The sequence below is a fragment of the Gastrolobium bilobum genome, unplaced genomic scaffold (genome assembly GCF_033153095.1).
Source record: "Gastrolobium bilobum isolate Gb01-03AN ecotype WA unplaced genomic scaffold, APGP_CSIRO_Gbil_v1 utg3161, whole genome shotgun sequence".
In the NCBI taxonomy this organism is placed as follows: domain Eukaryota; kingdom Viridiplantae; phylum Streptophyta; class Magnoliopsida; order Fabales; family Fabaceae; genus Gastrolobium; species Gastrolobium bilobum.
The window spans coordinates 122,319-136,703 of NW_026899561.1; the positions used below are offsets into that span (position 1 = coordinate 122,319).

The window sequence follows — 14,385 nt, forward strand, 5'->3', positions numbered from 1 at the left end:
CAATCTCTTCGGTTTTATTATATAATCATCCATTCGGTTTGGATTTTTTTTCAAATCCGATCCGATCCAATCCAATTTTTTTCAGTTTGGATTGGATCGGTTTTCGGTTTTTTGAAAATCCTAAAATTTATTTTATGATTATTATGCAAATAACATCTTTTGTATATATTGGCTTTGTAAATTATTATTTTTTAAATACAAAAGCATTAGTACATTATAATATAATTTTTTTTTTGGCAACGAGATATGAAGCTCTACAGAGATAAAATTTTGTTGATGAGATGTGACTAGATTTTTTCTTAGGTTTAGTTGATACCCAATGGGTCTTGAGTTTAGAAATTTTTGGGCTATAATTGGGAAAAGACTCAAGTAGGTAGAGGAAAATTAATATATTAGATCGATTTGGATTGGATCGGTTTTCATCAACCCATCCAAAAACCGATCCAATCCAATTAAAATTTGTGATTTTTTCGGTTTTCGGTTTTTCGATTTTCGGTTTATTCAGTTATCGATTTTTCGGTTCGGTCACCGCAGTTTGAATCGATTTGGATTGGTTGATGAACACCCTTAATCAAAATCATTTCCTTTATAGAGTTGTTAAATAGTAACGTATTAAAACATTATTAAATGATGATAGTAACTAATAAAGGTTGATTAAAATAATAAGATTGGTCTTCTTCAACTCAAAGGTCTTGTCCAATTCTTGCTAATTTTGTGGCATGTGTTGACCTTGAAATGGGATAAATTACCATCTCCATGAAATCTCACGAACCGAAAAACAAAAATAAAAGATAGTATTCCTATATAACAAATAAGGTAAATTTTGATTTTCCTATTTCATTTTATCCACATTTTTCATTGCATCCAATATTATTTCCAAATAAATCTTCAATCTCTTGCTCACGTTAATATCTGGAAACTGCATTGACCAGACACCTTCGAAAAGCCAAGATTTGGTAGAAGAATATGTTAAGTATCAAACATATTATGTTTTTAAGGCTAACATTATGATAAATATCATTGTAACTGGTCAAAGACATACTATATATTATCAAATGCAAAGACTTAGTCTGATATGATTCTAATTTAAAAAAGTATCGATTTCAGGTTTAAATTGTTAATCAGAATGTTGATGAATCAAAGAAGTCCAAAATTCAAGCCAAGCAAAGACCAGAGGAGTATTATTTTGTGCTACAGCTAGCTGGATTGGTCGTTAAAGTGAGCAAGTCCAACGAGTAGGTTCAGAAGAAGATGTGTACATTCAACCTCTTCCTCGCTAGCTTGCACATCAGCTGGGAATCATATTTTCTCGCTAAGCTGCACGCTTCAGGGAACAGGGATACAGAAGCATGCATTTTTCGCAACAGAATAGGATCGTGTTTATAAAAGAATAAACCATTCATTCCGGCTTTACCCGATATACTCTGACAGTGATTCTCATACACCTCTATTGAATCGATGCTACATATAGGCATGTCTATAAATTCTAAACTGTTTATTTTAACAAGCTTGAAATTATTTTGAATACAAGGCAGCAAGGTACCAAGTATTATAACCAAAGCACGAAACTTATCCGCACCAGAATCTAGAGTCAACAATAAACACAACATAATATTCAGCATAACTTAAAGAGTTCGCTGCACCAATAAATCAAGGTATCTAATTCTTCACACTTGTTACATACTTGAGGAGCATGGCAACAACATCCTCCGATATTCTCGCAGCCTCAGTTTTCAGGTGATGGATCTTTGCATCAGTCTCCTGCTCAAGTCGCTTGACATTAGCACCAGAATCTCCACTACTCTGTATTCATAGGAAAAAATGCACACAAACTTAGAACAAGATAGAGGGGTAGTATAACAGTTGCATTTATTACTATAGTGAATCATAGACTTACATCTGACACTTTCTTTTGGAACTCGTACTCCAACTGAGCTCTATATTCAGCAATTTCCTTTTCAGCCTCTTCTTTGGCCTGTTTCAGCCTATTCAATTTTTCTAACAGTAGAGATCCAGAATACAAAAGTTATAGGAGTAAGAATACAAAAGTCAAAAACAGTATTAAAAGAGATGAGGGAGAAGAGGGAGTTATCATATTTCATAGCTATATCTCAGAACACAAGCAAACCCATGCCCATGTAAAAAATAAAAAATAAAAAAACTTAGTCTTCCATGTGAAAATGAAGAGACCAACGCAAAAGGGATTGAGAGCAGAAGAAATTTTTTTAGTGAAAACACATAAATATACCAAGAATCGGATGGGGTCATGGTAAACAAACAGGCAGAAATGGAAAACAGAGAATAACAACTATACCATTTTTCGCAGCATTTACAATCCGTTGAGCTTCTTGTTCAGCAGCCAACAGCTGTTGAATTCCACCTTGACTCCTGTTGGATGCCATTCTGTGATGCAATCAATTTGTAACTATTAACATATTTGTTAAATGAAACTACTAGAAAGTAAACATAAAGCAAGTCCTTGAGCAACACAAATGATTTCTTTGGCAAACAAGCCACCGTGATGAAAGAGAACTAGTTTCATGATGTAACACCAAGACATTAAATTCAACAAATTAAATAATTGATCCACTGGATAATTTTCTTCTCTCGCCAGAGGAGGAGGAGAAAAATCATTACAAGAATTATATAGGATGACATGACATAAAAATGATAAAATGTGCAAGCATGCAACAACAACAACAACACAACAACACTAACAGTATGTTAATAACACATTTCAATTTTATACACAACTGTATCTATCCATTTCCTTTTGTTCTCCCTTGGTGGAGTGATCCAATTTTAATATTATGCCAAGCAACTGAAATATGAAGGTCTAAACAATTTTCTTTAGTCTTTTTTTTTTTAATTTGTAATTTGAAGAGTAAATACCCTTTTTGGTCTTCAGAAAACTTCTCGAGACCCGTTTTAGTCCCTATCAAATAAAAAGGTACATTGTGGTTCCTAAAAAATTCAAATCATTTTAGTACTTTTGAGGACTAATATAAGTCTTTTTTGAATTTGTGAGGGACCATTATTTCAACTAAACGGGTCTATTTTGAATTTCTTAAATACCACGATGAGCTTTTTTATTTGCTAGGGACTAAAAAGCAACATCGTGAAATTTGATTAGGACAAAAAAAAAAAAAAAAAGGTATTTACTCATTTTTATTTTTACGACAGTTACATCGCGCTGAAAGCCATAAAGGACCAAACAAACGCACCAAAATACCAACCGTGTCCAATCGAAAGGCAACATAAACAAAGGGAAACTTTTGTTAAAGATCAAAGAATGAAGAGTTAGCAATACCAACGCTAATAATCTGAACTAGTTAATCAAACCCGATGCAAGAATTTCAAACAAATTAGTAGCAGCACAACCTCCCTCCCATGACGATAAGTACCAAACCGAAAAAATGGATCAGACGCAGATAAAAATTCAATGATTGAGTATATGTACAGAAAGCCCTAGAGAAATTCAAAATGGTAGACAAGAAAAGGAACTCGTGAGAATCGGGAGTGAAAACGAAGAAAGGATGAGGGTAGTCGCAAAAGCGCAACAAATCCGAAAACGGTTGCATTGCCATTGAAATCGCAGATCTGATGTGTTGGGGAGAGAGAGAGAGAGAGATGAGAACATACCGAACCTATTGGGTGTTAGATTCAGAGAGACCCGAAGATCTGGAAAACTTTGCTCTGCTCCACTCGCTGTCTCACGAAAACTGGATTTCCGTGTTAGTACAATGCAAACAACCCTTGCCTATTTTTTTTTATTTTTTATTTTCACGGGGCAGCTTATATTTACGGGAGATTATATTTATTTCTTTTTTTACTATTTATTATTATTAGATTGTAAGTGTTGATTTTTGTCCATCCAACGGTTATAATTTATTGGTTCATACTTATTAGTTAATTATTAATTTTTAATAAATTATAACAATTAGATTGACGAAAATCAACAGTTACGATTTAGTACTAAGAAAAAGAAGTAATAACTATAATCTTTGTTTAAATAATTTATAATTTTATTATTAAATTAATTTTTATTAATTTTTATCAATCTAATAATTATAATTTATTAGATATTTTTATTAATTAATTATTAATTTTTAATAAATAATAATCATTATAATTTATAAAAATCAACGATAATTAATTTATTAATAAAAATTATAAAATTTCTCATTAGTTAGTATAATCGACCTATTTTTTTAAGGATTATGTTTATCTCATTTTACATGAGATAAATAACTTTCTTACGTATACAAAAAAGGGTTGGGTCTCACCACTCTTTTTTCTCTTTCCTCTTACATGTGAATCTCACTTGTAATTTTATTTCTACAACATAAAATAACTATTTTCCTGCAATATAAGAAAAATATTTTCCTTTTTGTATACCAATAATTTATTGAATAATTAAAAGTAGTCTTTGTCACTGTAATAATACATTATTGTAAGGAAAATAATAGTCTCATATTGTAAGAGACTATTATCTTATGTTATAGACACTTCAATAATTATGCTGCTATTTTTATTTTATTTTTAGTGATGGGTTCCATCATTTGTATCTTAGCTGAGAGTAGACAAACTCTTATTGTAATTAGTACTAAAAAATGACATTATAATTAATTATTAAATTGTTGGTGTTGGGCATGATCTTAATTCTAATTCAACCTATCATAACAAATTGACAGCTGTTCAAATCTACAATGATTCAACTCGTTTAGCCTTGTCTGTGTTCCGGGGTAAGAATTCATTGACATGCGCTAAGAGGTTAGCGAAAAAACTCGATTCAAGTGGCGTCATTTTTTCTTTTTATTTGAAAAATAAGTGGTGTCATTTTTAGGAGATTGAAAAGTGACTTCTTGCGCATTTATTTTTATTTTTACTTTTGTAAAAGTGCAAATATTTTCTTGGGGTTTCTCTTCAAAGTTTAAATCACTAATACCCTATATTTTTTCTTTATATTATTCCCTTATAATTTTTTTTATCCAAGTTCATCATTAACACCATTAAAAATCTATATTTTACCTTTTTTACAAAAATACTTTGGCTATTTTGTGTATTTTTTTTTTTTTTGAGTTTCCTCCAAGTATTCCTCAGTCCTAAAGATTAATCCTTTCGAAACGTAGCGATAACTGAAGTGGAATTTACCTTTACCAACGAAACTTTTTCCATACACACCATCGGGGATCCAACTATCTACTAATTATGCAGAGCTTTATTAGTATTTTGAGTATTATTTTGTTCTTGGTTGATATCTTGTTACCCTCACTCTTAACAAAATAATCTCATTTCACAATAAAATAAATATATGGTAAAATGTGAATATAATAAGAAAGACAATTTAAAAAAAAATGTATATCAAAGTAAAATAAAGTTTGCATAATAGCAACAATATATTAATTTCCCCCTAAAATATCAGCAGAAAACAGAAACTGAAGGTAAAATACCAAAAGCTTGCTAAATAGACCAAAAGTTACATAGATATTAGATAGAGCATATTAAAAATTGCATGATTCCATGTCAATGTCAAACATCCATCTTTTTTGACAACTGTACGTACATTGGGTGGTCGCGTTTCTGATTCTTCTTCTTCTTCTTGTAAACCAAACCTCCCAATCCAACCAAACATATAGCCCCCATTACAAATCCAATGACTGATCTATTCTCCTTCTTCAATTCAGGGTACTCCTCTTCATCACTGAAACCACCACTATCGTCTTCAGCACTATAACTGAAGGGAACTACCGGTGGAGTAGCGGGAGCTATATCAGCAGCGTCATAAGATACCCCAGCAGAGTACGTGGACTCTGTAGGACTAGGAGCTTCATATGGAGAATAATAAAACTCATCATCTGCATCAGGTTCAGGAGCCATGATATCATCAAAGTAAGGTGCCTCTGAAGGAGAAGGAAAAGGGTTTTCAGCATAAGGGTAGTCTTCTTCTATCCCTGGGGCGTAAGATGGAGGAGAAGGGTATTGGTATTCTGGAGCCATGTCTTCTTCATCATCAGAAGGGTATGAAGGAGAAGGAGAGTGTGATAGCGGAGAGAGAGGGTCGTCATCGTTGTTGATTTCAGGAGGTGAAGCAGGTGCAGGTGCAGGTTCATGGTATGAGTCTATGGGAGAAGCTTGGGTTGGTGAGGGGAGTACTGTGGCTATGAGCGCTAACAGAGTTATTAGTAGTTTACAGAGATGAGTCATGATGGCCAAATGAATGAAGTAATATTTTGAATGGTTTTCTAATGTTAGAGAGCTGTGAGGTGGGATTGGAGTTAGTTGAGGCCTAATTTGTGAAGGGTGGAAGAAGGGAAGCTTTAATATATATATATGCGTGTATACTCTTTAAGGTTGAAATAGAAAGCTGCATGGAGAAATCATGGCTAGTGGTATTCTCTTTCAAGATTCAATAGCCGTGTATTAAATGTCGAATTCAAGCCTCGTCTTCATCAATGAATACATCCTTCTTAATTTCCAGAATTTAATGGTTGATAAATGATAAAATTGAAGGCTGAGGAAGTGATATATTGCGACAATCTGCACAGTGCTAGAAAGCTTTTTTTTTTTTTACATTCTATTATTATTATTATTATCATTCTATTATAAACATGTTGAATAGCATGTTAATTTCCCTCGTCATGATATTTAAGGATGCGTATGTTTCGATCCAAATCTCTTTTTCTTCCGAATCGAATTTTTTTTTTCAAACTAGTTTGCAAAACCTTTTCTGAACCTATTTTTTAAATCAATTCTTTTGATTTGGTTTAATTTTGAAATTGGTTTATAAAATTAATTTAGTTCTAAAAATTTGTTAAAAAAATGCAATTCGGTTAGGTTCAATTTGGTTTAATTTTTTACCACTTGTTACAAAAAATGAGGAATAAAATTGATGCAGTTCTTCATAAATTCAAATTTAGCAATTAGCTTTAGATCAACATCTACTACAGAAAATATAATATAAAATTATCAATTAGCTTTCACCTAACGGTTTAAATTTTTTGGTTGAAATGATTGACATGATATTAGAATCAAATTAAATGGTTATGAGTTCGATATTTTATTGCTCTTATTCTATTAATAATAACTATATATTATGATAAGTAGGAATGATTTGAAAGGTATCAGAGAGAGAGAAAGAAAGAGAAAGAAACTGTAATTGCAAAAGTGAATTATGAAAAGCTTGATTGATCAGTTACACTTGAGATCTATTTATACTTAGATCTATTAATAATAGCTAACTCACTATTTATAACTAACTAACAATTGGGTTAACAGAATTCTGTTGAATTATGTTTTGGATACATATGGGCCATTGGGCCATTGGGCCTTAGTATATCTGTCATCCCCCCACAAGCTGAGTGGGCTTGGAGGCAAGGACACACAGCTTGGACTTGAACTGATGGAAAGATGAAGTGGAGATAGCCTTCGTGAGCCCATCCGCTAGCTGATCAGGAGCAGGTACGTGATGAACTGATACTTGCCTAGCTAACACCTTTTCTCGTACAAAATGGAGGTCAAGCTCAAAGTGCTTGGTACGATTGTGAAAAAGGGGATTAGCAGTGAGAAGAACAGCTGACATATTATCACAGTAGATGGTAGGAGGACGTGGAATGGTGATTCTAAGTTTAGAAAGAAGTGACTGGATCCAGGTGAGCTCAGCAACAGTAGCAGCCAAGCACCGGTATTCAGCTTCGGTGCTAGATCTACTGACAACATGTTGTTTCTTCGAAGACCAAGTAACCAGGTTGGAGCCAAAGAAGATACAGAAGCCACTGGTGGAGCGACGATCATCAAGATCCGAACCCCAGTCAGAGTCACAGTAGGCAGCTAAGTTGAAGTTGGAGGAAGGATTGATGACTAAGCCATGAGACACCGTACCACTCAGGTAACGCAAGATCCGCTTGACTGCCTTCCAGTGAGTGTCTAAGGGTTTGTGCATGAACTGACACACCTTATTAACACTAAAGGTTATTTCAGGTCTAGTGATTGTAGCGTACTGGAGGGCACCAACTATGGAGCGGTACTGTGTAGGGTCTGAATAAGGAGATCCATCACGAGAAGAGAGTTTGGAGCTGGAGATCATTGGAGTAGGCATGGTTTTGCAGTCATGCATGTTAGCTTTCTTAAGAAGATCATGAATATATTTTGACTGATGAAGATGATATCCTCCAGAAGTTGTTTTTGTGGCCTCTATACCAAGGAAGTAGTGGAGAAGTCCAAGATCTTTAAGGGAGAAGGCTTGATTCTGAGAATGAATTAAGGATTGGATAGCAGATGAACAAGATCCAGTGACAAGGATGTCATCAACGTAAACTAGAACAAAAAGAGTGGTGGTTGGAGTAATGGATATGAACAGGGAGGAGTCACACTTTGTTGTGGTGAAGCCAAGTCTATGGAGAGTGTTGCTGAGTTTCTCAAACCAAGCACGAGGTGCTTGTTTGAGACCATATAGTGCTTTGGTAAGTCTACAGACCAGTGTTTTGTCTTGGTGAATGAAGCCAGGAGGCTGCTGCATGAAGACCTCTTCTTGAAGCTCACCGTTCAAGAAGGCATTATTAACATCCAGTTGATGAATGGGCCAATTCTTCGAGAGTGCAGCAGTGAGGACAACACGAATGGTGGTTGGCTTGACTACAGGACTAAAGGTTTCCTGATAGTCAAACCCTTCTTCTTGATGGAAGCCTTTAGCTACAAGGCGAGCCTTATATTTAAGGATGGTGCCATCTGGGTTAAACTTTGTACGAAACACCCATTTGCAGCCAATAGGAGATCTGTTTGGAGGAAGAGGGACCAGTTCCCATGTGTGATTGCGTAGAAGAGCAGAGTGTTCTTCTTGCATAGCTTTAAACCAATGAGGCTGAGCAATAGCTGCAGCTGTAGATGTAGGTTCTAGACTTGCCAAGTAGGCTTTTGGTTTAAAGATGCCTGCTTTAGCCCTGGTAGTCATGGGATGAGCAGATGCTTGAGGAGGATGTGTATCAGTAGAGGACCTGCAAGTAGAATTAGTAGTCCTAACAAAAAAATCATGCAATGGAACACTCAAGTTTGTACTGTTGGAGTGATGGTTGGGCGAGTGAATAGGTGGGGGACCCAATATAGAGTTGGTGGAAGGAGATATAGTAGGATTCGGGTTCAGAGGCAGTGAGGAATTAGTGTGAGTAGTGTGTGAATTGACTGGAATTAAAGGACCTACTGGAATTATGGGACTTATTGGAATTATGGGACTTGAAGTCTGACTAGTAGGTGTTGGGATAGAGATGGGATTAGGTGACTTAAGAAGATAGGGAAAACTAGTTTCATCAAACAAGACATGTCTAGCAATGAAAGTTTGACCAGTTGGACTTAGACATTTATAGCCTTTATGGTGAGCGCTGTACCCAATAAAGGTACACTTGGCTGATCGAAAATCAATCTTATGTTTGTTATAGGGTCTTAAGTAAGGGTAGCAACTGCAACCAAATGTCTTTAGAAAGGAATAGTCAGGGGTAATGTGGAAAAGAGTCTCAAAAGGTGATTGTTGATTCAAAGTGGGTGTAGGTAATTGGTTTATAACATAGGTGGCAGTGAGGAAAGCATCCTCCCAGAATTTTTGGGGTAGGTGAGATTGTGCTAGTAGGGCCAATCCAGTTTCCACTATGTGTCTATGTTTCCTCTCTGGTTTTCCATTTTGCTGATGTGTATATGGACAGGTTAGTCGTTGGATAATACCTTGTTGTTTTAGATATTGAGTGAGTTTAAGGTACTCCTTTGCATTGTCTGTTTGCAAGGCTTTTATTTTGCTGTCAAATTGGAGTTCAACCATAGTTTTGGACTGAACAAAGATTTCATAGGTTTGTGATTTATTTATTAAGGGATAGATCCAAGTGTAGTTTGAGAAAGCATCAACAAATATTATGTAGTATTTTGCACCTGATGTGCTCTCTATAGGTGCTGGACCCCATATGTCTGAAAGGATTAGTTCAAGAGGTTGAGAATAGACAGTGGTAGTAGTAGGTAAATGGAGTTGATGCATTTTTGCCATACAACAAGCACAACAAAGCTTTGAGTCAGTTTTATTTATATATGGTATTTTACAATGTCTAAGTACCAACTTTACAGTATCAAGAGAGGCATGAGCCAGCCTAGAATGCCAAAGACTTAAGGTTGAAATACTAGAGGTATGGTTACATGTAGGATATTTGTGCTGAATTGAAGAAATAGAGCTATTCAGATGTGAATTTTCTGCAGAGGAAATATGCTTGGACTTTGAAGTTCCATCAAAAGCATATAAGCCATTCTTAAGTCTGCCTTGGAGAAGAGTCTCCTTGGTAGCCTGAGATTTCACATAACACGCATCAGCATGAAATTCAAAAATGACATTGTGTTCTCTTGCAAATTGAGATACACTCAATAGATTTTTAGATAAGCCAGGTACATGTAACAAATTGGATAGTTGAAAGACTGAAGAATTAACAGATGAATGCAAAAATGAGTGTCCTATGCTTTTGATTTTTAGATTAGAGCCATTACCAACTTGAACAGCATCCTGACCACTGTATGGTATTTTGTTGTGCAGGTTATGAGGATCTGGTGTGAAGTGGTTAGTGGCTCCAGAATCTGGATACCAGCTGCTGTCAGTTACTGAAAAGAAATCATAGGCACTTTCATCTTGTTGCCTTCCACCATTCTGATTTGTGACAGCTATATTTGCCTGCAAACTCGAGTTGTTGTTCTGGCTATACTGACTTTGGTTGTTTGAACCTGTGAAGTGCTGATTGAACTGTGAAAGCAATCCAAAGCCAAATGACCATATCTGCCAGAGACTTGACATTGAGGTCTGTTATTATGATTGAATCGACCTCCTCTCCCTCTGTAGAATTGATTTGGTCCTCTATTTCCATAGAACCTTCCTCTATTCTGAGTATAACCTCCTCTGCTGAAGTTTGAAGAATTACTGGATCTTCTCATTTGAAGATGAGCCATGTTGGCTTGAAGAGTATTTGTTACATTTTTTCTATGCCTCTCTAATCTTTGTTCTTGAGCCATCAAGAGAGCTTCAATTTCTCCAACCGTGTAAGGATCTGTCCTTGAAATAACAGAAGTGACAAACGAATCATAATCTTCATTCAAGCCATCAAGTATAGCTTCTATGTGATCTTCAGAATCAACTGATGAGCCACAAGCTGCTAAGGAATCTACCACTTTCTTGATCTTGAGTAGGTATGTTGATACATCTCCATCTTTCTTGGAATTCTTCAACTGTACTTTCAGTTGCTTGATTTTTGCTCTTGTTTGAGAGACAAAAAATTCATCTAGTTTCTGCCAGATTTGGAATGAGGTTGAACAACCTACCATACGAGTGTACAAAGTTTCTGACATTGAGGAGAGTAGCCATGACATCAGTAGTTGATCTTGGCGATCATTTGCAGCTTTTTGTGTACTGGAAGTTTGTGTGCCTCCATTGGTTGTTGCAGTATTGCCTTCAACACTTTCACCAGTAGTGTTATTTGCAGCAGGTGTGGGATCTTGCACTTCTTGCGTGATGAACTTGTCAAGATCATAGCCTTTGATAGTGGCTAAAGCTTGTTGCTTCCAAGGTAGAAAGTTGTTTTCATCCAGCTTAACAGACACTGGATTAGAGAACGTGTGAATGGTGGTGGTTTGCACAGCCATGGATCGAGTACGCTCTGATACCATGAAAGGTATCAGAGAGAGAGAAAGAAAGAGAAAGAAACTGTAATTGCAAAAGTGAATTATGAAAAGCTTGATTGATCAGTTACACTTGAGATCTATTTATACTTAGATCAGTTAATAATAGCTAACTCACTATTTATAACTAAGTAACAATTGGGTTAACAGAATTCTGTTGAATTCTGTTTTGGATACATATGGGCCATTGGGCCTTAGTATATCTGTCATGATTGACGCATTATCTATTCTTCAAGTTTAATAGGGTCTTGTGTGAATGAACACGTTAGAAAAATACAATATAAAACTATTAATTAACTTGTACCAAACAATTTAAGTAACATAAAAACTATTAGTTTGCTTTCACCAAACACCAAAGCGGCCAGATCCAATAGACTAAATTACGCACTTGTGCATAACTAGTTTGTCATATATAAATTTAGTAGAGGAAGAACTACAACTGTCGTTCTATTATTTTAATGCACAATGAATTTCCATTGAATTAAATTAATCTTCGTAGAAAAATTTAGACTAAAAAATTATTTGCAACCACTTGTACAAATGTACACAACTTAGCCATTGTTGGGACTTTTTTCAGGTTAAGGATAAGCTTTAATTTCACTTTAACAAACACTTAAGGGATGAATCTCAATATTGGCCTATGATTTTTATTTTTTTCCAAAAGAGAGTTTACACCTTATTTTCTGTGATTTATCATTTTGGATAAGTGTAATAAAACTATGCATCTAGACATTTAATAAAATCTTATGATTTAGTGGGACCATTAATCATGCTTTGACATTAAAAAGACTTGTTATTTAAATATAACTTAAATGAAAAGGGTAGAAAAAATAGATCATAAATTACTCTGAATGTAACTATTATCTAAAATTATTTTAATTCGATTGAGAGTATTCATTTCCTATCCTTCTATCAAGAACATCCAATAAATTACCATACTCAGAGAGCAGTGGTTTTTCTTTTTTTAATTGAGATTTTTATTTTGCTACAAACAGCAAGTATTTGCATTGAGTGTTTTTTTTAAAAAAATAAATAAATACCAAATGGGTCAAAAAAAAAAAATTGAAAAATTTCAATCGGTTCATTGCTTCGCAACTAATCCGATTCGGAGCAGATTTAAACCCCTCCCAAAGGTGGTACTGGGGAGATTCGAACACATGCTCTCACCCCCACCTGCTTAGCTCTCATGCGCCAACTGAGTTACCACCATTTGGTAACCAAATGGGTCATTTAAATTCAAATGTAAATAGTAAAATTTATTTGGATAGGCTATAATTTCGAACTTACGAACAGAATGGCCCCGTTATTTACTTGGCCCAGTTTCTCCAACCTTGGGCTTATTCACTTAGACGAGGAGGCCCATACTCGACTAACAAAAAATTTTAAACAAAAGTCTACATTTGTAATTTTATTTTTAACCAATTAATTTGATGTCAGAGAAGTAATGTATATTTTTCTTGATGACCAATTTGATACGAGAAAAATAAATTTGAAAATCTTATTTCATGACTACAATTAACACTTAATGATATTTTTTTTAGTAGATTAAAGTTCTGTCAAAGGAAACACCGGTATGTAACCCACTGGGGACAGGACAGACCTGTTCAATCTCTATAAATATTTACGTCCGGGACAGCAGAAAGAAAGCCTGTTTTATAGTTTATCCACCAACATAGAAAATATGTGAGATGATTGTGAGATGATTTTAATGAGAAAATATGTGCCGTTTTTTATTTTTCTAATAAATAACCACGAAAATTTCTAATTCTAACTATTTTTTAAAATTTTAACAAGGTTTTTCAACTATCATGACTTTTGTGTATTTTTTTAATAATTTAAAATTTTCATCTACCAATTCACCTATTACTTTTTAGTACAAATTAATTATGAATTTCTTGGAATAATATAAGTTGGTTATTAAAATTAAAAGTGTAAAATAAGTATATCTGTTGAAATAAGATAATATTTGTTGAGTTGTACAATTGTTGGAATTTTAATCATTGATTACACAGTTACATAATCATAGAAGATTTGTATTAAATAGATTAACTTTTTTATTTGCAGTTGATTGGCATAATCATAGGAGATTTGTATTAAATAGATTAAGTTTCTTCTTTGCAGTTGATTGGCATAATCATAGGAGATTTGTATTAAATAGAAAATAGTAACAAATTATTTTATTTCCTTATTCATAGCTGACTGACAGCTAATTTGTAATGGACCTAAAGTCCTCATTTATGTATATAATTACTCCAGTAGAGGAAGAATAAACATGAAGAAATATTCATAAGATTACACCATTATTTTGACATGGTATCAGAGCTTTTCTGATCCAGGAACCTATTTTCATTAAACCTCTCACATCGTATTCTTCGTTTTACCCAGTATCAATTTTCCTGACTCAAATTTCTTTTTCTATTACCCATTTCGAATTTCTATTTTCCCATGAACAATCCCATCCTCTCATCGGCACCGATCGAAATTCGAAAAGCCTGATGGCCCATAATTCTCGCACTAGACAACTTCATCAGTCCGGAAAATCCCGCGCGAAGCATCTCTCTAGTTGCAGTTTCTCCTTGGTTTGCTCTCATTGTGGTGATTCTGGTCATTCTAAACAGATGTGTTATGAGCTGATTGGGTATCCTGAATGGTGGGATTTCATTAAAAGTCTCCAGAAGAAAAGACCTGCCAAAG

At 34.6% G+C, this 14,385-nt stretch overlaps 2 protein-coding genes across 3 annotated transcripts; both read right to left on the reverse strand.

Moving 5' to 3' along the window:
* Positions 1 to 1,390: 1,390 nt before the first annotated feature.
* LOC133291529 (V-type proton ATPase subunit G-like) lies at positions 1,391 to 3,760 on the reverse strand. Of its 2 annotated transcripts, none has more exons than XM_061489805.1 (4): positions 3,648 to 3,760; positions 2,315 to 2,403; positions 1,898 to 1,998; positions 1,391 to 1,803 (listed from the first exon to the last, which is right to left on the reverse strand). In XM_061489805.1, exons 2-4 carry the CDS (start codon positions 2,400 to 2,402, stop codon positions 1,660 to 1,662), a joined length of 333 nt encoding a protein of 110 aa, XP_061345789.1. In that variant the 5' UTR covers position 2,403; positions 3,648 to 3,760; the 3' UTR covers positions 1,391 to 1,659. The 2 variants fall into 2 exon arrangements, with proteins under 2 accessions (XP_061345789.1, XP_061345788.1); XM_061489804.1 differs by having other exon boundaries at positions 1,392 to 1,803; positions 3,643 to 3,760.
* A 1,772-nt stretch (positions 3,761 to 5,532) lies between these two features.
* LOC133291477 (vegetative cell wall protein gp1-like) lies at positions 5,533 to 6,207 on the reverse strand. The gene has a single exon (XM_061489744.1). It carries the CDS (start codon positions 6,205 to 6,207, stop codon positions 5,533 to 5,535), a length of 675 nt encoding a protein of 224 aa, XP_061345728.1.
* Positions 6,208 to 14,385: the final 8,178 nt, after the last annotated feature.